Source organism: Rhipicephalus microplus, chromosome X, assembly GCF_043290135.1.
Source record: "Rhipicephalus microplus isolate Deutch F79 chromosome X, USDA_Rmic, whole genome shotgun sequence".
NCBI lineage: Eukaryota > Metazoa > Arthropoda > Arachnida > Ixodida > Ixodidae > Rhipicephalus > Rhipicephalus microplus.
In genome coordinates, this window is record NC_134710.1 from 359218887 (window position 1) to 359245057 (window position 26171).

Below are 26171 nucleotides of genomic sequence, written 5' to 3' on the forward strand. Positions count from 1 at the left end.
TTGACCATGCAGATTTCATAACACACGAAAGCGGCCGGGGAACTTTTGTCCAGCCATATAACTTTGCACCTTAACGGTAATATTACCATGGTTTTTACGTCTCAAAACCAAAATATGGCCATGAGCAACGTCGTAGTAGAGGGCTCCGAAAGTTTTGACCACCTGGTGCCCTTTAAGGTGCACTCACATCACACAGTATACACGAGCCTCCTTTCCTTTGCCCTTTCTCTGCCCCCCCCCCCCTCTCTACCACTTCGTCTCCACCTAAAGGTGACCGCCACGGCCGGGATTGACCCCCAACCTTCGGGTCAGCAGCCAAACACCATAACCACTGATCCCCCATAGAGGACCCCTGCATCTTCGCCTACATTCTTGCTTATAAATTGTGCAAAACCTTTGTCATTCATCAAAAAAAGAAAAAAAATGGTGAAGTCACACAACCTTTTGGAGAATCGCAACGTGCTTGCAGAGTGTCTTGCAAGCGAACAGAGGCAAATTTTCTTCGTTGTATTATTACACTCGTTGTCTAAACGTGTAAAAAAAATGCGCAGTCGCGCTTTATCGGTAAAATGGCACTGTCTTGTATATTGCATCTAATTGTACTAACCTAGCACATCAGGCACTCCGTCACTGCAATGTAATAATTTTTTTGCAGTATCGTTGAATACTGAACGACGATTTTTGGTGCTGCAGAGTACGCCGCAGCTACGGTGTACTTAAGAATTATGAAGAAGGAGAAAGAAAGAAAATTTGCTTCTTGGGAGGGTATACATACTCTCAAGGAAACTTCGATGATCTGCGGTGAACAAGGACGACTCAATCCTCTGATAATGACTTGAGTGTACTTTGAGCACTTTCAGACCGCCAGTTCAGAAGCACCGCGTAAACGTTGACTAACAGGCGCATGCTCTGCAGTGGTAAGAAAGCACAAACTATACTCGATTGGGCCGCCATGGTGATATAATGGTTCTAATAATGGGACTCCGCTGCTGATCAGAAATTCATGCGTAATAATATCTATTAATATCTAAGATTTTATGAAAAAAACACGCTACGGTTATGAGAGACGTCGTAGCGCAGGGCTCCAGGAATTTTTCGCCGCCCGCATAGCCATGGTATATATATAAACGTGCCCCAACATCGAACACCATATGGGCTTCAACCATTTCGCCTCTATCTATATGGGACCGCCACGGCGGGAATCAAACCTGTGACCTTCGGGTCAGTAGCAGAGCACTGTAGCCACTGATCCACCACGGCGGGCAAAAGTTGTGGGTTCCATCTCGGTCGCATCGGTCGCATTTCGATGGAAGTAAGTTGGGTATAGAAGCTAGCTTATGTACAGTCACGCTTAATATGAGTTTCAACACGCTGGCTATGGTTAAAGGGACCCCAAACGTGAACAATGACACCGACAAACGTTAAATTGGTTGGAAAAGTAGGGTTAATTGAGAGAGTTAAGTTTACCTATTTTTATGTAGGTGCCACATTGCAGTGTTGGGGCCATTTTGAGTACAGTAGGCGTGTTGCAACTTATATTGATCGTGACTGTATAGTTATGTGCACATTAAAGGACTCAGGTGCTCAAAATTTCAGAACACTCACTTACGGCGCACCGAATATTGAGATTTTGGTGTTTGAAACCCCACTAATTGTTAAGGCACTGTAATAAAAGGTCACAGTTTCGCCACAAGAACGAAGCAATGAATGCGATAGCAACAACTTCGAATTTAACGCTGAGAACGGCAAGCAGATTAAAGTGTTAAGCACGCTTCTCAGGCACAAGCTACGCACGAAAACAACACACGCAGAACGAGAGCTAACTAACAACGTTTACAGCTCGACGCTTAGCGCGCTATTTAAGCAACAACGATGCACGAAACGTAATCACAGGTACAGATATAAGTGCGAACTAACAAGTGTCTCTGTGTTTACTTCGCTGCGTTTGAAAAGCACGCTTTTCGCAAACGGGGTCTGGCCAGTGAGCGAAGTTATTTCTGTGCTCCCGGCAACTGAACGCAATCGTTCTGGTGAAAGCGGAAGGCGCGCGATTCTCCGCCACCACAGGATAAGTGCACGGATAACACCCCATCTCTCCGCGGAGCAATTCACGCGCGGGAGATAAGCGCGCATCGGAGCATCGCAACGATAAGGCGCCTGGCGCCGACTTTTACCCCGAGCTAGAGTTACTGTATATGCTACCGTATGCTACATAAAGGTAGCATATACAGTAACTTCACCCCGAGCGCACTCATCGCGCCATCTCGCTGACAATGCTGAAAACACGCTATTTTCCTCCGTGATGGGCGCCTCCAGCGCTAAGTGGCAGATATAAACAGCTTGCCATTTGAACGTTGAAAGTGTTGCTTCTTTTTAGGTCAGTAGATAACGCCGTGCAATCACGATCGAAAGGTCTTATACGTTTGATTCCGCGCCAGAGTCTCTTTCTGGATTATTTTTCTTTCTTGCGTTTTTGTGGATACAAATACGTATACATATACGGTGAATGACGGCGCCGACACCGGCGCCAAAATCCAGCCGAGAGAGTCTATAAAAATGCAATTGAAATAAAATGGTCACAATTTAACTTAGTATTACGTAAGTTCTTTCTCATGTAAGTATCATAATGTTATAGGTTAAAATACTCGCGGTAAATAACCACCAGCAGTATATTCTCGCTTCTATGATCGACGCTTAGCGAATGTGTGCTCAAGTCTCTGGTAAGCTTGTGCTTTTTTTTCTCTCCACTCACGCAGGCTTCCTGTGCACGTTCCTTTCGTGGAGTGCCTTCACGCCTCTCAGTAGGCTGGCCTTTGGAGTGTACATAGTCCACTTGCCATTCGTGCAATTCGCGCTGCACATGTCCAGGGAACGGTTGCATTATTCCCATTTCTTCATGGTAAGTGGAAAGGGGCAACAGCTCGCCTCAGCTTTCATTAGCTCTGAGTCGTCAACGGCTCGCAAGTGTAGTACCAGAGGATTTATTGTGCATCTATTGCCAGAAAAGCGTTTTGAGAGGTAGGCTGACTTAAGTGTAGACACCTAACGATGACTTAATAAAAAAAAAGTCTCACCAGAAATACAAATAAAAATGTTGCTCTCTACACATCGACCAATACCAACAGGCCACTCAAAACTTCTTTGTTCCGTCCAAAATTATGCGTTACCAGTCCGCCTTCCGTAAACTAGCGCATCAATACGAGTGCTGCTTCGTGATATAATTTTACTGGGATCTCGTGGGAACGAGTAGATTTACAATGAATGAAAATTTGGTGTAGTCAATGTAAATGTTTCTCTTCTTTTTTCTTTTTTTCATTTTTTGGGAATGTGCAGATTCTCGAAGTGTGTTACTCGACGTGTGCGCATCAAAACTGTAGTTCCACGGTGTTAAAGTATTGAGGCATCACAGTTTGCACTCTCATGAAGCTTGCGTTTCGCAGCGTGGAGAGGAGTTCGTGGGCATCGACTGTGAGCTTAGAGCGGCTACGACACGCGGACCACATACACTGAGTATTTATGGCGGACCGCATACACTAAGTAGTTAAGGCGTTGGTTTTACTTCGCCTGTCTGATTTTCTGTAATTGGCGGAACCGTCCTGTGTTGTATTCAATTAAGCTGGCGCATTGCGGCAGGGATGTCGATCATCGCGCAGGAAAAGACTGCGTTGCAAAGTTGTGGACGAAAAACTGGGCTGACACCTCCTCAACTCTGCAGCGCAGCTTTTTCCTGCAGTATGTTTCAACGAGCCCCCCCCCCCCCCCCAATCTTTTCTGAATGTCTATCATCATTTGATTTCTTATCGCTCAGTGCGATTCGGAGTCGTCGGCGTTAGGCGAACCTGAGAAAAAAATACGCGTGTCTGTGCCTATCATGTGATTTCTCAATGGAGCTTGCGAATACGCCCCCACACTCGGTATTCATGCGAGGGGCTTCAGGTGTAAGATTAGCGCTAAAAATAAATTCCGCGACAAAACGTAAGTTTAAAAAGTTTCGTCAAATACTGCCTTTAAGTTTGTGCTAACTGTAGTTATGATTCCGAGGTGTCCGTATAGTTTTTCGTTGCATCAAGTCATAGTAAAGGGATAAATATTAATTCGTAGGGTTTGGCGTCCCAAAACCACCATGTGATTAAGAGAGACACCGTAGTGGAGGGCCTCTTTTCCTGCTCCCCTCGGGACCTATAAAACCAGAAACTACTCCACCAGAAACCAGAAACCAGAAAGTATCGCGTCTCAAATGAGCTGCTTCTTGTTTCTTGTAAGCGTATCTTTTAGCGAAATCTGTATCGCTTACAAGAAAAAAACGTTCTACGTTACCCAGCCGAATCCTGTTGACATCCATTAGTTTCGGTATAGGAGACGCCTTTTTCACTTTAACGGCGCGTCGTCCTCATGGAACAGCAGCACATTAACCCCTCAATTTGCTTGCTGCGCAAAAGGAAAATAAGCGAAGACACTGACTAACAACTCGTAGTTGTTTTTTTTTCTATATGTGTTTAGGATCGGTGATTTTTCCTGAAGTTGAAGGCTTCGACGATCTCACTTGGGGGCCCTTCTGGGTTTCTTTTTTTTTGTTTTTTACAGTTAGACGGTCCAAGGAAATATCTGCGGCCACATTACTTGCAGTGGGCGGACGAATACGAGCACATCTCCGAAGGTTATGCTGTCGCAAACGTTTATTTAGACACCATCTTGTCCGCCCAGTGTCTACCTTGGTACATAAAGGAGCCACAAGTTCGCGAATAAGCTTACCATGGAGGAAGCTTTAACGTTGCTATAGATCGTTCGTAATGTGGGTCAGTGAATCCATCTGTCTAATACTCTCACTTGTTTGTAGCTCCTGGTGTTCACGTATATATTCGTTCTCTTCTGTGCATTATCTGTCCTTACCATGCTAGATAGCCATGGATGAAAATTAAGTTATGTATGTAATGTCGTGAATGACGCAGTGGCCTAAGTTGGAGTTCCTTCTTTCTCTTGTGTCTCGGCTACCGACACGCTGGTCGCAGAATCAAATCCTGGCTGCGGTAGCTGCATTTTCGATGGAGGCGAAAATGCTGTAGGTCCATGTGCTCAGATTTAAGTGCACGTTAAAGAACTCCAGGTGGTCAAAATTTCTGGACCCCTTCACTACAGCGTCTCTCATGATCATATGGTGGTTTTGGGACATTAAACCATGCATCTTTATCTTTCTTATATGCAGCCTTCGAGTCCGCACTTAAAGATGGTCTATAGTTCTGCAGAATGTGTATCTTTGCGTTTATTTGATCGGAGAAAGCTCGTATAATGTCGAAGGTGCAGGTGAGAACCTATCTTTTTTTTTTCTGTGCGGATCCAATACATAATGTGAGCTTCAAGCAAGAAAACTACCGTATCTGACGTTTTACAACGAAAGGTGTAACTCGGGTCACGCGCAGCGCCATAGTTGTCCGCCGCTGCTAGTGTCCGTAACCACTGCCGCATAAAATAAAAAAAAGAACCTTAGAGCCAAAGACACAGTGAGGCTCGAGCCTGGGTTTACTGCGTGAGCCGACCCAGTACTCTACCCCTGAGCCACGCCAGTGTATGGGACTTATTCGCCAACTTGTCACTTGTCTTACCCCTAGTTCACACTAAACGTATTAAATCAAGCCCTCCCTACATTGTTTCCGGCTGCATCTAAAACAGTTCTTACTAACAACATGCGACACCTGAATATGTATGTATGTATGTATGTATGTATGTATGTATGTATGTATGTATGTATGTATGTATGTATGTATGTATGTATGTATGTATGTATGTATGTATGTATGTATGTATGTATGTATGTATGTATGTATGTATGTATGTATGTATGTATGTATGTATATATATATATATATATATATATATATATATATATATATATATATATATATATATGTGTGTGTGTGTGTGTGTGTGTGTGTGTGTGTGTTTAAATAGGGTTATATGCATTTATGCCTACGTGTATAGGTTCTGAAGTGACACTGTATTAGTTAGTGATATGTATGTGTTATGTTATAGTGATTTAATCCAATTAGTTATCTCCCGTTTTATCACTTACATGTAAATATTTTGAACTACCATAAGTTTCAATAATAATTTTCATTACGTTCATTTTGTTTTATTCGCTTGCTGTTTTTTCCTTAGTTGCCAATCCTTGTTCTATATTTTTATAAATGAATTCACAGGAGGTCCCCCTGACAGTTTTTACTTTGGGACCTCCTTCTGTATTATATCAACTTTCTACTTGCACTGTATTGTACTGAATGAAATGTAAATCTCTCCAAATCTCTCTAAGCATCCGCTTTATAACACGAGTGCAGTTCCCCTGCCGCCGAAACGCAGCGTTGTTCACACTGGACGTGCCCCACGCCGCCGAATATGCCATCTACCACGGTTCGAACGCACGATGGATGCGCTGTCACCCGGTCATTGTCGCAGCTCGCAAACGCCACTACACTATCCTGCCTTGTAGACTTCGATGATTCTAGTACGCAGGAAGGAATTAAGAACAAGCAGTACTGCTTAGTTTGCTGGTAAATCGCTGTTTTGTAAAGCATAAAGAGCGGAAAAAACCACCGACGCCAGTGGCGTTGATTGGTTCGTCTTGCTCTGCAAGACCGTGACAGGCTCGGTCACGCCAATGACAAGCTCCGTCACCTCTTTCACAAAATAGAGACGTGAAGTAGGCACATAGTGGGTTAAACTCCTGTTGGTTACAACAGTTGCGTGCACGGCAACATGACAAGTAAGTAGGGCTTGGCCGCTACTTGTGAAAATGTTTTTTACTAGCGCTCCTAATGGTCCGTGGCGACCGATATGGCGTAACACACCGCAAAAGCCGCTCAGAGAGTGATGGGTGTGAAGAGGGCCCTTTCGGCTGATCTTGCCGCCACCGAATCGGATTCGGCGCACTTTTGGTGGCCGGAATGCTCAGTGTGAAGGCGCCCTTAAGCAGGCTTGATGTCGGGAAAGGAATCGTGTTAATATGAGTAATAAAGCGTTTTAGAAAAGGCAAAGGAACAACCAGACGTCACACAATGCAAATAGCGTAACAAGTGGGTCGTTGAATGCTCCAACTCATTACAAAAGCTTGTTTTTGATCACCTATTAACTGTGGCGCACACCCACTTCAGGTATAATTCCTCATCGTCACCAGCGACAGCATGAACAATTGGCACAAAATTTTTTGCAAGTGTTGGCGGATATACCGCACTTCTCAAAAGAATGACGAAGGATAGCATAGCGAATGCTGGTCTACTAGGCAGAAATTATTATTATTGATGCCGTAGTGGGTACCCAGCAAGTTTTCATGCAGCAGTTACCCAATTAGTGTTTAGAAAGGGCTGTGAAAGACCGCTTTTCGAACTGTCGATGTAACTGTGCTCTGCTTTTCGCGCAGGCTTGGCGTTTTTTCGCTTTGGTATAAACTAACCAAGCCACAGATTCTATGCTTCAGATGCTTTCCGATGCATTGACCATGCACAACTCCAACTGTTAATGCCCACTAACTATAGGTGGCACGCTGTACGATTCAAGATGACCACCGGAGTAGGGTCAACCCGTTTGCAAGCATGAGAACAAATATTACGTGCGGACGTTGGGTCCCCGACACTTTCACCGGATAATGTAATCAGCTGCAATGAGATGTATATGAGACAAAAATAGTTTTTGAAACCATGGAAGAACGCCGCCTGATTATGTCCAGTGTGAAAGGTTATATTCAAGCTCTGTGTCACCGTGCATAAAGTACGTTTTGCAAAGTCCTGTGAGTGCTACGCAGAAGTGCATGAACTAGAATTGACGTATGAACTGAACGGCATTCCGAGGCAACTGGTACCGAGCCTGCCTGACGGATTTGCCGCAGCAGTAAGCCGCTCGCGCCTAGCGCCGTCACGGCTGCACGGGAACGAATGTTTAACGTGGCGATGGTTTGCAAACATATTACGCCGTCATTACTTGCGCTCTTAGGAACATGTGATTGCTTCTTCAATGAAATACAAGCCCTTAACATCCCGTTAAGTAGCCCCTGTGTCACAGCCATGCCCACACTCTAGCCGTCTGCAAATCACTGCACTCGTATGTTGCATGTTCCATCAGTGTGATCAAAACAAGAGTATCGAGAGGAATACACACTTACGCTTTTCGCAACGTTACCATTGTGTAAAGTCGTCGAACAACACCTTTCTGAAGTTACCGGTGAAGTACATTCTTTAAAAGTTAGAAGGGAGGCGTAGACTGTAGTCGTAAGTGCACGTTTCATCGCTCTAACCATTTCGCTTCGTTGGTTGAGCTGGAACGTGTGGGTGGCATGCGGCGCTCCATAATATCCACATTTATCGGGCAACATGCAAGACCGAACTAAACTATGCTTTTATTTTGACCTAACTGAATGATATTATGGAATACATAAAATCAAAGTGACTTACGGGCGTGAAAAAACAGTAACGCACGAGAGGACGTGAAGTGAAACTCGCTCCTCGTGAGTCATCCGCTGATCGTTCATCGTCGTTGTCATTTTCGGTGCGTTGCCAACCTTCTACGTTCAGTGGAAAATCATCGAAGTCGAGATGGTTTCTTTCAACATCAAAGCTAGAAGCAATCGGAGTCGGCCGAACGACTTCGACAACACCAACAATGCGTCACTCACCGCGCACCTCATCAACACGGCGTCACTCACCACGTCCATCTGGAGGCGTAAGAAGATTTCGCTCTGAAACCTGTGAACAAGCGAATCGCTTGCAGTATGTTTTCATCTGTCAACAAATCTACAAAAACATGCAGCGCAGCGTTGGTCAAGTTTTGGAAGAGCGAATCTCGAGCCAGTGCGACTTTCCAGGTATACTATATGAATGTCATGGGATTCTATGCACTACAAAAGCACTGACGAATGTTATGTAAAACAAGATGAGATTAAACTGCAAAGGTCAGACAATAACAGTTAACTAAGCTACATCGCTACAGAAAATCTCGCAAAGCTGATACGTGTGCTCTACGGAGTATAATCGAAAGCCCTATAGTTGCCACGTATTTTAATGAGAACTTCGCGCCTCACAAGAACGAACATGAGTCAGATTTATCGGGTCATGGACAGGCCGGTTTATTAACTGATGAGGAAACATTCAAAGGGGTTAGGGTTAGTTTCTTGCAAACACCTTAACACTGAATCGAGAACAGCCATACAAGGGAGCGTCTCTGCTGGCCATTCTTGAGAGCACGCTCCCGGATTCCCCTTGGCGGCACGACAGTCTATGGGCATTGCGAATAGATACGATTGCTAGGGGTATTTCAATTGTTATATTTTAGGAAACTCAGTAGCAAGTGCTGTATGATAAGATATGTGGTGCAAACGACGAAATCCTTCCGTCACCGGCCACGGTGGGCTAGTGGCTAAGGCACCCGGCTACGGACCCGCACGTCGAGAGATCAAATCCCGGCCTCGGAGGCCGAATTTTCGATGGAGGCGAAATACTTGAGGCCCGTATACTTAAATTTAGGTGCACGTTAAAGAACCCAAAGAGGTAGAAATTTCCGGAGCCCTTCATTGCGGTGTTTCATATGGTAATTTGGGACATCAAACCTCAACTACATTATGAAATGCTTTCGTCGCCTGCGTGAGAGACGTACCGCATCGTTCCTTTCTTGTAATAAGAAATACGGTTGACATGCAAGGTGTTGTTCCAATAACTTCTGAAGTATTTCTAATAAAACTCTCTGCTTTCTCAAACGATGTTCTCTATTTTGTTTTTCGCACAGGTCTCGTTCTTCTTCGGTGTACTCGTTTGGAGCTACCTAATCAGCTACTGCCTCTTCATTTTCTGCGAAGCACCGACGGGCAGACTGGACAAACTCATATTCGAGCCTCGACGTAGTTCGAAAGAGAAGCAAGTCAAAGAAGACAGTGTTCCGAATGCCAACGTGTCGGAGGCCACCGTGCTCCCATCGTTACGAGATTCAAAAGTAGAGTTTCTGCAGTGCATGAACAGCAAGGACGCTCTCAGTGGCTTACATAACGATAACGGCAAACCGACGAGCTGTCATCTGTAACGCTGATCCCAAAGGCTGTCATTATGTGATGGGTCTTATAATGGGCGAAATTGCGATAGCGCAGATTGAACCTCTTAAATGTGAGCGGTATCTTTACTACTGTCACTGGGCACAGAGTAAGACTTCGCATTATGCACCCTTCTCAATGTCTTAGCGGAGCTTTCTGTCTTTGCTTCCTATATCAGAAGGGCACGACACCCGGCGAGGTAGCTGAAACGATTTCATTACAAATATGAACAAACTGTCTATAGAAATAATTTTGCCATAAATTTATGTACTTTCTCTTATCCCAACATTTTTTAGAAGCTGGTCGAAAGCTCAAAGGTACCAATGAAATGGATCGTGTGTCGATTTTGTAGGCTGCTAGGATGGTTTGAATCGCTGTTGAGTGGCCTCATTCGTGGAAGTGTTCAGTAAAGTGAAATGATCACACGTACCAATGCTGGCTGTGTTTGTGCCCTGTTCGTCAGCTTTGTACGCGCGCTCGTCGCTCGGCACACTAAACAGAACTTTTTTTTTATTGCAGAAGAACATATTTACATAAAAGAAGGGAATGTTATTTCATCTGAAATTATTAGTATTGAAAACAATGATGCATTCTGGCTCTCTTTATGTGTGGGATCAATTCTTTTTGCCTTCATATTGGAAGCCCTCTCCCTTCACTGCTGCAATGCCCACATTGGGTGAAGTAGGTACGCAATGAATAGAAAGAGAGAAAGACAAGTTTATTCACAGAAATACTGAGTTTGGCCTGAGTGATAGTATTATCTAGTTTATGCTACTCGACACTGAAAAAGAGGAATGGAAAAGAAGAAGAGCAAAGGATGACAAGCTAGAGGTAAGGAGGTGAGTATGTACAGAGAGCCAAAACTTCAACTCTTGTGCGTAATGGCCTCTTTTTTGTCTGTCAGTGCTATATCATGGAACGAAGTTACAAAACATTGCTTTGTAGACATATGCTCTGTGTGCTCACCTTTTTTGAAACCTAATTCAGTCGCATGGGAAAGTTACACAAAAAAGAACAATCACTCATGCAAGATAGCTGAAGATCTGGCCGACTGTACAGTCCCATCAGGGTGACGCAGTGCTACAGATGCGCATCCAATCCAGTGGCTCGTAAAAAAGCAATGACTTTTTTCATGGCACCGTCGCACTGTTGGCATCATGCCAAAGACCCATAACCTCATCGGTTAGTGACCTATTATGCAATCCGTCAGTAGAGGATACCAATTGCTGTCGTTCACGTGGGTATACGCTGTGTAGGCACAAAATATCTGCTCTAGAGATTGTGGCGCGTCACAGTGCTCACAATTAGGACTGATGCGCTTGTGCTCACTTTGCTCCAAGCAGCTGCTGCTTCATGATAGGTTGGATTATCCTGGTCCTGTTAGCAACGCCTGCAGGTGTAGTCGGTCAGTGATGTTGACAGTAGCCGCAAAGTGCGTTCTCCCAGACCTGTTCGCTATGAGCAGTCTTCGTGTTCACTGGTCTCTCGAAGTGTGGTGGTATGGTGCAAGTTTGCGACTATTGTCTGTAGTGCTGCTCCCTACAGGTGTGCGAACAGAGAATTTCCGAACCAAACCGAATATTAATGAAATTGTTGAAACACCAAATTGAATACTACTCAATAGTTCTCGAATATTAAGGCAAGATTTTTCGGCCTTAGGCCTAGACATGTAGAATGAATATTTTCAAAACAGCTCAAAAGTTTCACATATTATTTGAAACAAATATTCACATGTTTTAACACAAAAAAAAACATTACGATAACTTATAGTCGACAAAATACGGACTATCTTAACTGAGCCGCGTCTAGTGCCTTCGAAATATTTCATTGCTGCAAGCTGAAATAGAGCAGACTACAGTAATCAAAGTCATACTTCGTCAGAAGCTTTTAAATAGTAAGCGATTTTCATGACTTAGCGTCACCATTATTTTATTAGTGAAAATAGTTCATTGCTTTTTATCATCTTTAATTCCCCTCACCCGTTTCCCCAGCACAGGGTAGCCAGCTGGTCTAAGAACTGGCTAATCTCCCTGTCCTTCCACTTAAACTTTCCTCCTCCTCCATAGTTCATTGCTGACACTGCTGCTTCGGTGACCCTCGAGTTGCAAGCAAAGCAACTTCGTTCCTCTTATGATGATTACGACGTCGATAGTGCCGTAAGCATAGACTTTCTCACAATAATAGCTATGTGGCGCCACCGTCTATGCGAATTTCTTAAAGGGCTCCATTGGAACGCTGGCAATTATGGTATATGTGCCTGCGAGGCTTGTGTTGGTGGGTGTTGAGCGACGCTTCGGCTGAATAGTGAATACGACTGCGTAAATAAAGCTTCTCTAAAACAAAACGTTTATAAGCAGATCTCATTCACGCGGACTGTATTCTAAAATAAACGTTCATTTACCTTGACGGCACAACCAAACCTCGAAAGTAAGAAACACATGACATAAAAGTGCCGGAGGGAATGCTCGCTTTGTCGTCTGCCTGCCAAGTTTAGCGGCCGTTAATTACTTCTTACGCTTCGTAAAATTGTACATCGACGCAGAAGGTTCCAGTGGTAAATAAAACAGGTTGCTGTGCAATGACAAAAATAAATTGCTTATTACGGGCTTCTTAGTAAAAAATGAATGATTTCAACGTGAAGCCAGACGCGTATTCGAGGTGTAGAATTCTGAGTCAAGTTCCAAACTCGCATATTCCATTATTCCCTTGCATCCAGCAGCTCAATAGGGCCAGGTATCCCTCTAGGCAAGTTTGTGAGAAACTCAATGTCCGTAAGTAAATGGGCTGCGTGATTCTGGCCATCCGGGCCAGTTCATGAGCCCGGACTGCTACATTGAGCCGGGGAACATAAATTATCTCACGGATCAGCTGTCGGCACTGTTCTTGGAAAGTTGTCTCCTGTTCGGGCGTTCATACGATCCGTAACTTCTCCATGTGAAAGTTGTGTGTTAAAACTTCTTCGCGTGGGCTCAGCGACATGGCTGCGAAGGGATGAACGACGTAACTGACGGTGCAGCCAATGGCATGCATGCTTGGGTATGATGCAAATAATGTCGTCAGTAACGACATTGCCGATGGCGCGCGCTTTGGCGGGACGTTGAGGACGACGTAACTGGCGGCCTGCCAATGGAGACCGTTATTGAAACCCGTGGCGAACGCTTCTGCGTTTCACCTACCCATATACTACTTTCGTAGTAAAAAACGGAAGCGGATAACACTTTGATATGTCCATCCTAGAAAGGTGGCTTCTGTTGTTACGCATCTCCTTGCCACATATAGGCGTAGGCACAGCCGCTGGATCAAAGCGCTCACTTTGATCCAGCGGCCGAGGCATAGGTTTGTTGCTCGCGCTTCTTTTTCCGCATCGAGTAGCGAGTGAATGAGGTGAAAAAATATGATAGTGACATAACACGTTGCAGAGGGATCGCAAATCATATGTTATGAATCGCAAAATAATAAGGGATCGCAATATAGACCGCATATATTAAGGGATAGCAAAATAATATAATTGTTGAGGTTCGACATCCCAAAACAACTATATGAATATGTGAGACACCATAGTGAAGGGCTCCGAAAATGTAAAGCTCCGGGTTCTTTAACGTGCACCTAAATCTATAAGCTATCTTAGGAGACGAAAACTCTCATTAAGAGACAACAAACCATAGAAGCCTCAAGTGCAACAAAAAAAATAATAGAGCTAGTGGAGCTTTCGAGGATAATCGATAGGCGTAAAGTAGTCGGAATCAGAAGGTAAAACATGGAGAGAATTGAGCAGGCTGTAAAAAAGCGGCAGAAGCCTAAACGCTGAGAAGGCAAACTTGTGCATAGGTGAAAATCAGATGTATGCTTAACTGACAGGTAAAACAATGTCATGTTATCACACTGCTGCCAACGATCGGTCGTTTGCGCGCTGAGCTGGAAACAACGAAAGCAGCATGTTCGCCGTCTGCAGGGTCACCGGCCATCCGGCCCATGACGTCACATGATGTGCGCGCCTATTGGTAGAGGCTCGTATGCATCCACCTTTGAGGGGAAAATGCCACTGCCTTCTAAAGTTGTATCCAAGTACAGTTTTCATCGCGCTCCTACCAAGAGCCGTCTTGAATGTATCATGAATCACTCTCGTGCTTTCATTACCAGTTCGACTACAAGCACTTGCCGAGAAATGCGAACAGCGGAACGCGTGAATGTGGCACACTGTTCATGTTTCTTTTAATTCAGATAGTACGCGTTTGTGAAAAGAGGACATGGATGTGTGACATGTTTTACGCATTACTACGCGCCCATTGTGCGCCATGAGCACATAAAGTCACAGTGAGACCTGTTAAGCTCATTAGACGCATTGGCATAGCTGAAAATTTTTGAAGTTTATATGTGTTTTGAAGTTTTCGTAAAACACACAGGCATACAAAGCACGCATACGAATACACATAAATAGGGCAGGCCCTTCCTAGCGTGTTTCCAACTGTGGCTGCCGCGAATCGCCCCATGTCTAGTTTGAGGCTACATCTCACGTGCTCCCATGTTCCAGCTCACGATAGTAAATGACTGGCATGCACTCATACATCAGCAAAGGAAAAAGGAGGGAATCAAGCAGACGCAAGCACTTCAGTTTCAAGGCTGACATGACTGCCTTTCACAATCTTTTTCAAGCCCCGCCGCGGTGGTCTAGCGGCTAAGGTGCTCGGCTGCTGACCCGCAGGGCGCGGGTTCAAATCCCGGCTGCGGCGGTTGCATTTCCGATGGAGGCGGAAATGTTGTAGGCCCGTGTACTCAGATTTGGGTGCACATTAAAGAACCCCAGGTGGTCGAAATCTCCGGAGCCCTCAACTACGGCGTCTCTCATAATCATATAGTGGTTTTGGGACATTAAACCCCACATATCAATCAAATCATCACCATCTTTTTCAAGAGCGAACCTCTAACATGCCTGGGGTAAACCGTCGGGCGTCCACTAAAAAACCCCACACCGTTGGTTATCGATAACCAAGCCACTGCTGCGCACCACCTGAGTTTTGTCCTCGCCTAGCCGCGCATGCGCCTAGGAGCGGCTGCCGTCATGCCACGTCCACAGACGGAGACAGTCCACGCAGCCACTGTGACGAGTTGGCGCGCGAGCGATGAAAGGTCCGTGCTACAACCGGAAGTGCCACAGCCAGGTTTTCGCATTAGTTTTTGGCAATAGATTTCGGACAATCTGGCGTGGTCTGTCACAGTCTGTGGTTTGACTCTGCTCTGTCTATGTGAAAGTAATTACCTAGCATCAGCCAAGAGCCCCTAATATCAACCAGCTTAGCCGTTTATCAAACTTCACACGTCGGTGTAAATGTCTTCGGTTTTTCTTTTCTCGCTTTTTAAAGGTTTTCAGAGCACCAGAGTGTCACCCATTGCCCTCACCAAAACAACACTCAGTATCTTGCTGTGATGTGATAAGATGTGGGCTGTCATATACGCATTTTTTACTGATTTCACAAAGAATGTTTACCTTTTACGTCCGATTATGAGGGACGCGGTAGTGAAGGATTCCAGACATTTTGACCATCTGGTTTTCGCTAACGTGCACCTAAATCTAAACGCACGGGCCTCCAGCACATCGCCTCCATCGAAATGCGGCCGCCACGGCCGGGATTCGATCCTGCCGCCTTCGGACTGGCAATCGAGCCCCATAACCGCCGTGACGGGTTCTGCTCACTTCATATTGACGTCTTGTGTACACAGGATGTGCCGCATCACGATTTCGAGAAAGAGAAATGGTGTTACGTGAAGGACACCTACTCACACTTGAGCAGCTGCTACTATTAGGTCACCTACTATAATTACACATTTAGTCATAATTTTATTTGTAACTCCACAAATACTCACCTAATTATAAATATGTCAATGTCGCATGTGTAGCCGTGTCCCAATTGCATCTAACTGCGCCATTTTCAACAACGTATTAATTCCGTATGCTCATTTATTTTCCGGAGGATAAAGAAAGCCCGCGAACTATGAAACAAACTTTAACGGTGTGCTTGATTCAGCTGGTTAGTGCTGCATGGTAGACGACGACTAAAACAGCGCGACGGACGGGACTTTCGAAAATTGATCACAGTGCCGCGTTGCTGTTCCCTTTTCGACCATCCCATTCTTTGCGCTGTTTCAGCCATCGTCTACTGTGAAAAAAATAACGCGCCACTGTGCTCTCCTCAAATAAGCTATAAAGCTGAAGGTAACCGCTTTGCTTTTTGTCCGTTTCCAGAGGCAGCGTCCCGCACTTTGGCGAGACGACAGGTCGAGCCCAGCAACACGCGTCCCGATTTTGCAGGGATTCGTTTCACATCGCTGTACGCCAAAATCGTTATTTTTAGCGTGTTCGACATTCTGATAACGCGAATGCGTAGCGTAATGCCGCATCGAGTCTCCAGTTGATGCCACCACGTCAAATGGAGCCATCTATGGAGAATAAAACACAACTAACAAACACGTAGTCTGTATCCTCCGAGATTTCGCGAGCCACCACTTGCCTATAGCATCGACTATTTCAGTAAATCTCTCGAAAATGGTGCAAAATTGACACAAATACTTTTCTGTCAAAGTTTGTGAATCCCAAGCGATTAAATGTATCAGTACGGAATGAGCCAGCTGATACATCCGCGGTGCACAAAAATCGCTTTCAGTGGCGCGGTCATGTTTTCCGGGCGCGCATGCGCAGTTCACAACCGGAATTTCGGTACACCTGAAGCATGTTGCGTATTGCGATGTTCCAGACAGACTAAAAACCTATTTCTTCCAACTGTTCGCTTTGATAACGCGGGCGGAGCCCTGTTCGAATTACGGCCTTATCGACTCTGTGAAATCAAAGTACCGCGTTTCTTCGTCCAGGGAGTGGTAGCTGGTCAATTCGTATTTTTGTCTTTCTTCATTTTTTTATTGATACAGTCTATCTCGCAGTGAGCCTGTTTGAGGGCGCTTTTTCTTGATGCGCTAGAGTTAGTGCATATGCTCCTTAAGGTAGCATATATGCAGTAACCCTTACAAAAATGGGTTTTGCTTTCCTGTCATCCACGAGTCACCCATCAGTCACCCCAGTCAGCTTCCTGTAGATTTAACCTTTTTGTAGACCTGGTCTGCAGATTTTCTTCAGACGCCGAGCAGACTTTTTTGATAATGGGCGTCCAAAGTGCGTACACGTAGACGTATGCGACATATATGTATGTACCTACACATTTTGGAAGCCCCGCCGTGGTGGTCTAGTGGCTAAGGTACTCGGCTGCTGACCCGCAGGTCGCGGGTTCAAATCCCGGCGGCGGCGGCTGCATTTCCGATGGAGGCGGAAATGTTGTAGGCCCGTGTGCTCAGATTTGGGTGCACGTTAAAGAACCCCAGGTGGTCGGAATTTCCGGAGCCCTCCACTACGGCGTCTCTCATAATCATATAGTGGTTTGGGGACGTTAAACCCCACATATCAATCAATCAATCAATCACATTTTGGAAGGTGGCACATTTTATTATAATGATTTAATGGGTTTGAATTTTCAGTCACGTATCATTCACCCACAAGTAACCCCTGTACAGACAGTCTGCAGATTTTCTGCAGATGCCGACTGGAGAGCAAGCAGACTTGTCTTATAATCTGGGCCCTTTGAGCGCGAATGTGGAAGCATATAGTATATACGTATATATCTACATATTTTGGGTCATGACACAATTGATAACATTGACTAAATGAACTTCACCTTTCAGTCACCTATCAGTCTCCCACCAGTCACCACTCTACAGACCTGGCCAGCAGATTTTTTGCAGACCCCGAGCAGACTTGTCTGTTTATGGGGGTCATGTGTGTGCTTTTGTAGATGTATATATTACATACGTACGTACCTATACATTTTGGGTCATGGCACAATTGATAACAATAACTAAACGAACTTCACCTTTAGTCACCAACCAGTCACCCACCAGACACCCCCGCACAGACCTAGTCGGCGGAATTTCGGCAGATGCCGAGCAGACGGCAAGCAGGCTTGTCTGTTAATGCGGGCCCTGTAAGTATGTGTGTGGATGTATATATTATATACATATAATATAACTATACATTATGGGTCATGATACATTCTATAACAATAACTAAAGGGGCTTCACCTTTCAGTCACCCACCAGACACCCTATAGTCTGCAGATTGTCTGCTGAAAGGCTGCAGCTTTTCTGCATCCGCAGGCAACAGCCTGTCAGATGGTAAAGAAATGTCACTAATTAAAAGGACATTGCAAAATTAGCTATGCAAATTAAAAAAATATGCGTATTTTATTGTTACCTCAAGGTCACCATAACTCTGCGCGTATTCTGTGTACTTATAAATGTGAAGTTTTGAAGAATAAGAATTTTCCTACCGGCACTCAATGGCCGGTCCAAATACCATGGCTATATATACCGGGTGGCCGGTGTTAAGTTGTGAAGTAAGAGCAGTTATGTGTTTGAAGTTCACTTTCCTGTTGTTGCGTTCATGTGATGGACACGTGTTTAGTTTGTGTATGGGCGGTATTATACACTTCGTTGCTACATGTTCCTCGCATGTTTGTGCTAACGCAAATGGTAGCTATCAATTACTTTTTGTTCTTCGCGACAAAACATTTCGGATATTCTGCAGAAATGCTACAGAATTTCTGTAGACTTTCTGCAGATGTGCCGCAGATATTCTGCAGGCCTGCTGCATCCGGCGCGGCTACAAATGCTCCGCAGACTTTCTGCAGAACGGGTGTGCCAATCGCCTACTCAGGGGTGACAGAAAGCTTGTCTTCATATATTTTGTATCGCGGATGACTAATGGTTTGTAGAATTTCTGTAGATGGGATGCAAGTTTTTTGTAAGGGAACAATAATGCGCGCAGCAGTCACTTGTCACTTTTCAGATTTCGTGAGTGCGCAACACGTTCTTGCAAATAACGCAGTTTGAAGTCATTTGAAATGAGATATAAATATCTCACTGACAATTTGATAACTATAAGTCATAATTATTTTCACCAAAAAATATTAGCAGTGCCTGCTGAAGTGCACTCGCAACAATATGCAGCAGCTTTGCTTCGCGTCACGCCACTCCTCTTTTTTTTTATTTGCGCTGCGTTATAACTGTGCATTTCTGTATAGTTCTGGCAGTTTCGCTAATAAACGTTAGTTGAAATCAGCGCCTGATTTGTGTCCTCTCGTTAGTCCTCGTTCAAACCAACTCGTCCAAGCTACCACGCTGCTGAGGGCACAATTATTTTTGTTTCGTAACTGATCTTTGTCATTGGCCGGCCACCATCCCGAATGATACATCAAGAGTCAGGACTGGCTCAAAGTTCATCTATGGAGCAATTGTAGCGTAATATGCTTTCATAAAATTGTGTGGTGTTCTTCTTCTTCATCTGTATTCATAGCATTATTTAAGTCTAAAAAAGAAAAAAAAACCACTAATCCTCTCGCGTTAACAAAATCTGATGTAGCAACGTTGTAAGTGAATATATATATATGGCCACCATAGCGAGAACACCAAGCCCCCCCCCCCCCCCCCCCCAACTCGCGAAAAAGTTGGTACGCCACTGTAGACAGGCACGCTTGCATTTCGCCTTCATCGAAATGCAATAGCCGTGACCAGGAGTCGAACCCACCTCCCTAATTTCAGCGTGATCAGTTGAAGCAGTTAAGCTGCTCGACAATGAGTTCGACCACACACACATCGAAGCAGCCAAGTAAATATTCGTTACAACCAATATAAATCAGCTGTCAAGTATTGGAGTGAGACATCGCAGTTAAGCTTTAGTGTTTACGCCGGCAAGTATGGAGCACTTGTTTTCTTTTATGTTGTTAAGGTGCACTGTTATAGAATGAATATTCGCCTTAACTTTCTCTTGAATTCCTAGATGCCGATATAAAGTTACAAAAAAGCAGCTGTAGTGATACTGAGATGAGCTGAGAATTCGAACCTGTTATACAGTGAATACTTCAAACAAAATCTGTGCAGATAAAGTATAATTCCGACTTATGAGCTCACGTCGTTAAGCAAATGAACGTAACACTTTTTTTTACATTTAATGGTGTACTTGTTTGTTTGAAGTAATGGTTCATGCACTGACAACTAGACCAGTAATGTTGAGTCATGAACAGTCTGAAACACTAAAGTGTGTCAAAAATTGTGCTCAGTACACGCATACGTCTACTGACATCGGCCTCACGTCTATCTGTGTAGAGCGCGCACGTGCGTGAGTGTGTTTGTTTGTGTTCGCGCGTGGTTTTGAGTGAACCTGTGCGAGTGTGTGCTGCGTGCTGCGTGCTTTTTCTGTGTGCGTGTGTGTGTGCATACGCATGTTCGTGTGCGTGCGTGTTTGTCGGTGTTTCTGTGCGCGTGCGTGTTCTTTTCAATGTTATACTTTCGTTCGTATCTGCTCAGATGTTAAAACAACACACCGAGTTTACACCGTGTAATGCGATAAGAAGCTTTTCACCGAATTCACGGGGTGACCCTTCCACTTCGACCGCATGGTTGAATTACCTCATGCCTTTCGCCTAGACGCCTGCTTTTTAGCGAGTACGCGTGGACAACTCTGCTGGCTTTCCGCCAGCGGCGATCGCCAAAGCGCGAGGAAGTAACGTGCGTGTGTATGTTTACTAGTGCATTTTTTTCAATCACTACCTCGTGCGTTACCGGCGGCACGTGTGGCGAAGCAGAAAAATAAGAACTCTTGGCAAGCTCAACTAAATATCTCATTATACGCATGCAGCGCTCTCGATGCCAGAACTTCCGCCACCTGTCGATCATGCACTCACTGACGACCTCCTTGGAGGCACTATAGGCGTGAATATATTCAGCCTAATCGCTTCTGAAGAGAAAGTCGTAAAAAGGCACACACACCATACGCAGGGGAAAATGTAAACATCTTACGTGATAATGTTCTCAACGAAGTTACAATGCGTTTACAGTGCACACTGAGCCCTGCTTCAGACTCTTCATGAATAAACTTATTGAATGCGAAGCATTTCTTTGCGTACAACAAGCATTTTGGCGTCTCTCTGCGTATATATCTATCTATCAATCTATCTAGCCTCCTAAATCTGGGTGCTTTCATGTTCACCTCCTTAACTGGGGGTACACCAAAATTAGTACGGGAGGGTAAGATGGTTTGACGAATACATTTCGCTGGTCATGACATGAATAATGTCACAATCTTGTCACTCATGCCACCAAACAATTTGCGAAGAACAGTAGCAAATACCCGAGGGTGGGTATGTGGCACTGGTATGCGGGTATGTGCCACAGGTGATGGACATTTTATATCTACCCAGGAACATCGATAACACACATTGGCAATTTTAACGCCTGAGCGTTAAGAAAAAGCTGACATAAGCAGCGTTGACCGTACGATTGCAAAGCATAAACTTCAGTGTCTCAGCAGGAATCAAACCCTAACAATCTGCGTGGCAATCAAGTATTCTGCCATGGAGCCACGCCAGGTCTTTGAAATACTTTGCAAACATGCAAACAGGCCCTACTGTTAAGGAAGCGTCAATTATGGTTGCAGTTCTGGCCATCCAACTTTATAAACATTACATATGTACCCATATGATACACCCATCATGTCGCGTTAACGTCAATTGTAGGTAGGCACCATCCGCTGAGGTTGATTTTTGTAGCAGTGCTGAGGGCTACCACCCTCATTCGCACCAGGGCAAACACCAGCGCTTCATATCAGCTTGCAGCTTCTGAGGTTGCTAATATCCATGTTACTGTTGTCATCATTACGCAACTGTAAATAACTGATAACATAAAATATACACGGCTGTTTAACGTATATGTTTGTGCGTAAACTTGTACAAATAAGAAACGCCACTTCAGGACGTCTCGCTTTATAAAAGTACCTAAAACACATTCACCTTGCATGAGCATGCTTCGCATAACATCGATTCCCTATAGGTACGTGGGATCTGCCGAATTGTTTCCCATATATTTTGTCAGAACTGAAAGTCTTACAGCTCGTCGTTAAACCCGCATCCAGAATATTTGGGCCCAGCTGTCAGACATGCACACTCAACACACGAGTGTTTCGCTACAAATACGTAGTACAACGCTTTACGGCGAGACCGCTCAAGTCGTGCATGCAGGTTTCGTTGTGCGTTACGCTGTTGTGGTATCGACTAAGTGTAGTCGGCAACGCACCATCGAGATAACTCAACAAGTGCGTCGATTCAACGCAAATTCATTATAAGCACAAGGGTGCCTTTGCGGAAGTAGTGCCGAAAAATGTGGCATACAGCACTCACCCACGGTAACGTATGTATAATACACTAACGTGCAATTGGAGGAGTAAACAACACTTCACTTCACTTTATTACCTTAAAGACCTCCTAGAGGGGGTATTACATAAGGGGTAGGAAACATACAACAAATGTAATACATATGCAGGATGGGTACAAGTATGAACAGGGGTAACCAATACAGAAATAAAATAATACATGTGCAGGATAAGTCTACATATTAACAGGCGTAACACCTTGCCGAAAAAAGAAGACAAAGTGAGAACCAGTGGCACAAAATGGAACAATGTAATGTATTCAAATATAAAAGAAACGAGTGACATTTTGCGTAAATGTTCAGTGGCGCATTATGGGGGCGAGATCAGTGGAAAGGCCATTCCAGTCGGAAGCTGCACGAAAAAAGAAGGAGGCGGAAAATGTCGTGGTACGGGCGCGTGGCCGGCCGACATGAAAGGAATGAGTGGTGCGATGAGAACAAAAGGAAGAAAGGCAGGGAGGTTAACCAGAAAGACATCCAGTTGGCTAGCCTACGTGGGGGGATTCGGGAAGGGGACAAGAACGATGAAAAAGAGGGAAGAGAAGGAAAAGAAATAGGGGAGAGGCAGACAGTTAATTCACTGCAGTGTGTAGAACTTCACGGCAAGTCAGGGGCGTTCACACAAACCACCCGTCGTATTCAAGAAACACAAGAGGGCTTTCACTGCCTTGTGTGCTGTCGAGGGATGTGGACGGTGCTGTAATAGCAGGTGCACAGAAAGAGGCCGGTCATCCAGTCGGCGCAATGCGTTGACAAGTACTTGTCTGTCTGAGGCAAAACGAGGACAGTGTCACAGCAGGTGTCTGATATTTTCATCGGTGTCGCAAACGTCGCATGCCGCACTGTCAGTCACTCTGATTAACGTGGTATAAACTTTCGTGAAAGCAAGTCTCAGCCAAAGGCGATAGAGAAGCGAAGTTTCACGTGGATGTAAGCTGGGTGGAGGCCGGAGTTGTAGAAATTTACGATTTACTTTTGAGACGAATTATCGTTCAGCAGTCGTAGAAGTTTGTTACACATAACACCGCCTGCAGATGTGGTCGCAGTGGTTAGTGAGTGAAATTATAAATTTTGAATTTCTTTCGAATCTCCTTGATATTGCAGTCTTCACGAAAGAACATCTGCGCTGAAAGAAAGAAAGAAAGAAAGAAAGAAAGAACAGCGAGAACAATCAGTGATGTAATAATTTAGGAGACACCTAAAAATTAACAAAGGCAAACAGAAAGCATTGTAAAAATAATATTCGAGTGGACCCATGGGCAACACAACATTCCGGCCAACACAATAGATGAGGAAGTAGCACGGCAAATGCATCGCACAGATGATAATGGTTTCCATCTCAATATCGAGAAACTTATTGCGCAGCTTTTTTGAGGCAAGGACTTCCAATATGATGTTAACCAAAATTCTAAAAGCTCTGATTTATATCGCCTATAGATCCACCGTTGAATTCGAGACGTGGTTATCCTTAGACAGAATTGTTGAAACCCTAATTCACTGGGAAAGGTTGCTCCGCCGCGGTGGTCTAGTGGCTAAGGTACTCGGCTGCTGACCCGCAGGTCGCGGGATCGAATCCCGGCTGCGCTGGCTGCATTTCCGATGGAGGCGGAAATATTGTAGGCCCGTGGGCTCATATTTGGGTGCACGTCACAGAACCCAAGGTGGTCAAAATTTCCGGAGCCCTCCACTTCAGCGTCTCTCATGAAAAAATGGTGGTTTTGGGACGTTAAAACTCACGTATCATCACCGGTAAAGGTTCATAGGCACTGCCTACAAAACATTCTCTTAAAGGAACCGACAGCTGCCTAGAACGTGAAATGAGATTACTGCACCAATGTAGAGATTTTCCTACATAGTGGCTCAAACCAACCCTGTTTCTCTAGTGAGAAGTGGAGTTATAGATATATTTCTTTATTTAAAATCGCAAAAAAAATTGTCTCGCCCCCCGATGGCAGAAACTTCCATTTTCCTATGTACCTTGTCACGTGAGCATATATTAGTGTACACTGTAAACAACTTTCTTGTTAGTATAGTGAGATTGTTTGCTTCTTTAAAGTAAAGGATATTACTCCATAAACACGTACATATAAGCCTGCGTTACTCTATAGTATGCATCAAAGTAGCGCTGCATTCGCAAGACGTATTCATTCCGTGCCCGTCAGCACGTCTTGACCAACTTTTCTGCGGGCTCATTAGACCATGCCCGCAGTTTTCAGGTTGCTAAGATTTTGGAGCGACCTGGTCCTTCTACCTAAACTTGGTCTCAGAAATGAGTACTGCTACTCGGCATGGCTGCGCATATGCACAGGGACGTTTTCGGTGACTTTGGTTGGCGCTTGTATCGAGAGAGTAACCATCGAGCAAAGAACCAGTTGAGAGAAGGGAAACTGTAGCCCTGACAACAATACAAAAGCAGCGGTAGCACATGGAACTACCGAAGACACCCAATAGATGGCGCTTCGTAAACAGAAAGTGGAAAACAATTTTTTTTCAGGGATAGAAAAAGAAAATGGCCACCCTTTCTATTTTGTAGCAGGACCACATGCGCCCACACGGGTGCCTCGACTGATTATTTTATGGCTATCTTTTTTAAAAAGAAGTGGACGAAAGAGGCCGGGACTCGCGTAGGGCTACGGGTGTCTTGTTATCTTTCGTCCACTTGTTTTAGGCGTGTCGATATGCTCAGCATCACGCCAAAGCACCCTTTGGAATGCAGTACCAGTGTGTGCGAAGGTTATATAGAACCGAAAAGCACACATTGGCAACTGGCACCAGTAAAGAACAATTCATGAGTGAGTACGGAGGAAAAAATATTTATTGATAGCAAACCAGCAAGATGTTTCAATGCAAAAAATAAATCTATCATGCTAGAACCATTTTTGAGGGTTCACAAACAGTAAGGCTTCGTCTTCGGAGGCAAAATGACACAAAAGAGTTCCTCGCTATGCAGGAACTGTCATTACAAAACAGTCGTAAAATAAGGTGCCTCAGTGAAAGGTTCGAGTTTCAGCTCTTGCTTTAGCCGATAACGTATTAAAACCCCCAGTTTTTATTGCATTACGACGTACTACGGACAAGCTGAGGACTCAAGGAAGATGGCTTTTTAGCAAGGAAATCACGTTGAAGCGAAAATCGAGAGAAGCGCGAGCATTCGAACGAGTGTAGTATTAGTGGTGCAAATTTAAGTAGAGGGGGGGTAAAAATTTTGCGGCCCACGGGAGCGCGTGTCAAACACCACCGTGGCGCCGTCTTACGACTGCCGTCGAAGCTCGAGAGCGCGCACAAGGACGCCAGAAGAAGCGCACGGTACTGCAGTCGCGCGGGAACAAAGAGCGTTAATAGAGAGTTTTAGTACTGCGTACGCTGCGTACGTGGCGGCGTTGTCTACGTAAGGACGCCACGTTCTGCGTAGTGCGCATGCGCAGACCACAACGCGCACGTATCGCGTTACGTACGCAGCCGCTACGTACGCACGCATGAGATGCGTGCGTGCGTACGTATGGGCTGATCGCGCAGCTCTCGAACAAGTTCGCAGACAGCGCGAGACTTCGTTTGGCAAAATGGCGGTATCGAAGGCAAGCACCGACCGGCTCTGTGGCTTAAAATATGGCCATAATCTGGTTATAACACTTGGATTGGCTAACATTGGCTGTCAACAACACGTGCTTCTATTTTGATCTACCAGATGACGCAACACGCTTCACGCTCGTTACGTACGCGGGTACTACGGCGTACTAAAAGCCGATTAGTGGCAAACGACGCCACGTAACGCAAGGCGCTTGCGTGATGCGTACGTAGCACCATTCCG

The 26171-nt window shown here is 44.9% G+C and overlaps 1 protein-coding gene across 2 annotated transcripts in view; it reads left to right on the top strand.

Moving 5' to 3' along the window:
- Positions 1–10489, top strand: part of LOC119161976 (nose resistant to fluoxetine protein 6) — a 208628-nt gene extending 198139 nt beyond the window's left edge. The window contains exons 14-15 of one of the 2 annotated variants that reach the window (XR_012887477.1): positions 2757–2899; positions 9763–9900. Coding sequence is in view for 1 of the 2 variants with exons in the window: in XM_075879869.1 (XP_075735984.1) it covers positions 2757–2899; positions 9763–10053 (434 nt within the window). In the remaining variant the exon portion in view is untranslated. Of the gene's footprint in view, positions 1–2756; positions 2900–9762 lie in introns of both variants that reach the window. The other variant, XM_075879869.1, reaches the window with a different exon arrangement.
- The last annotated feature ends 15682 nt before the right edge of the window (positions 10490–26171 follow it).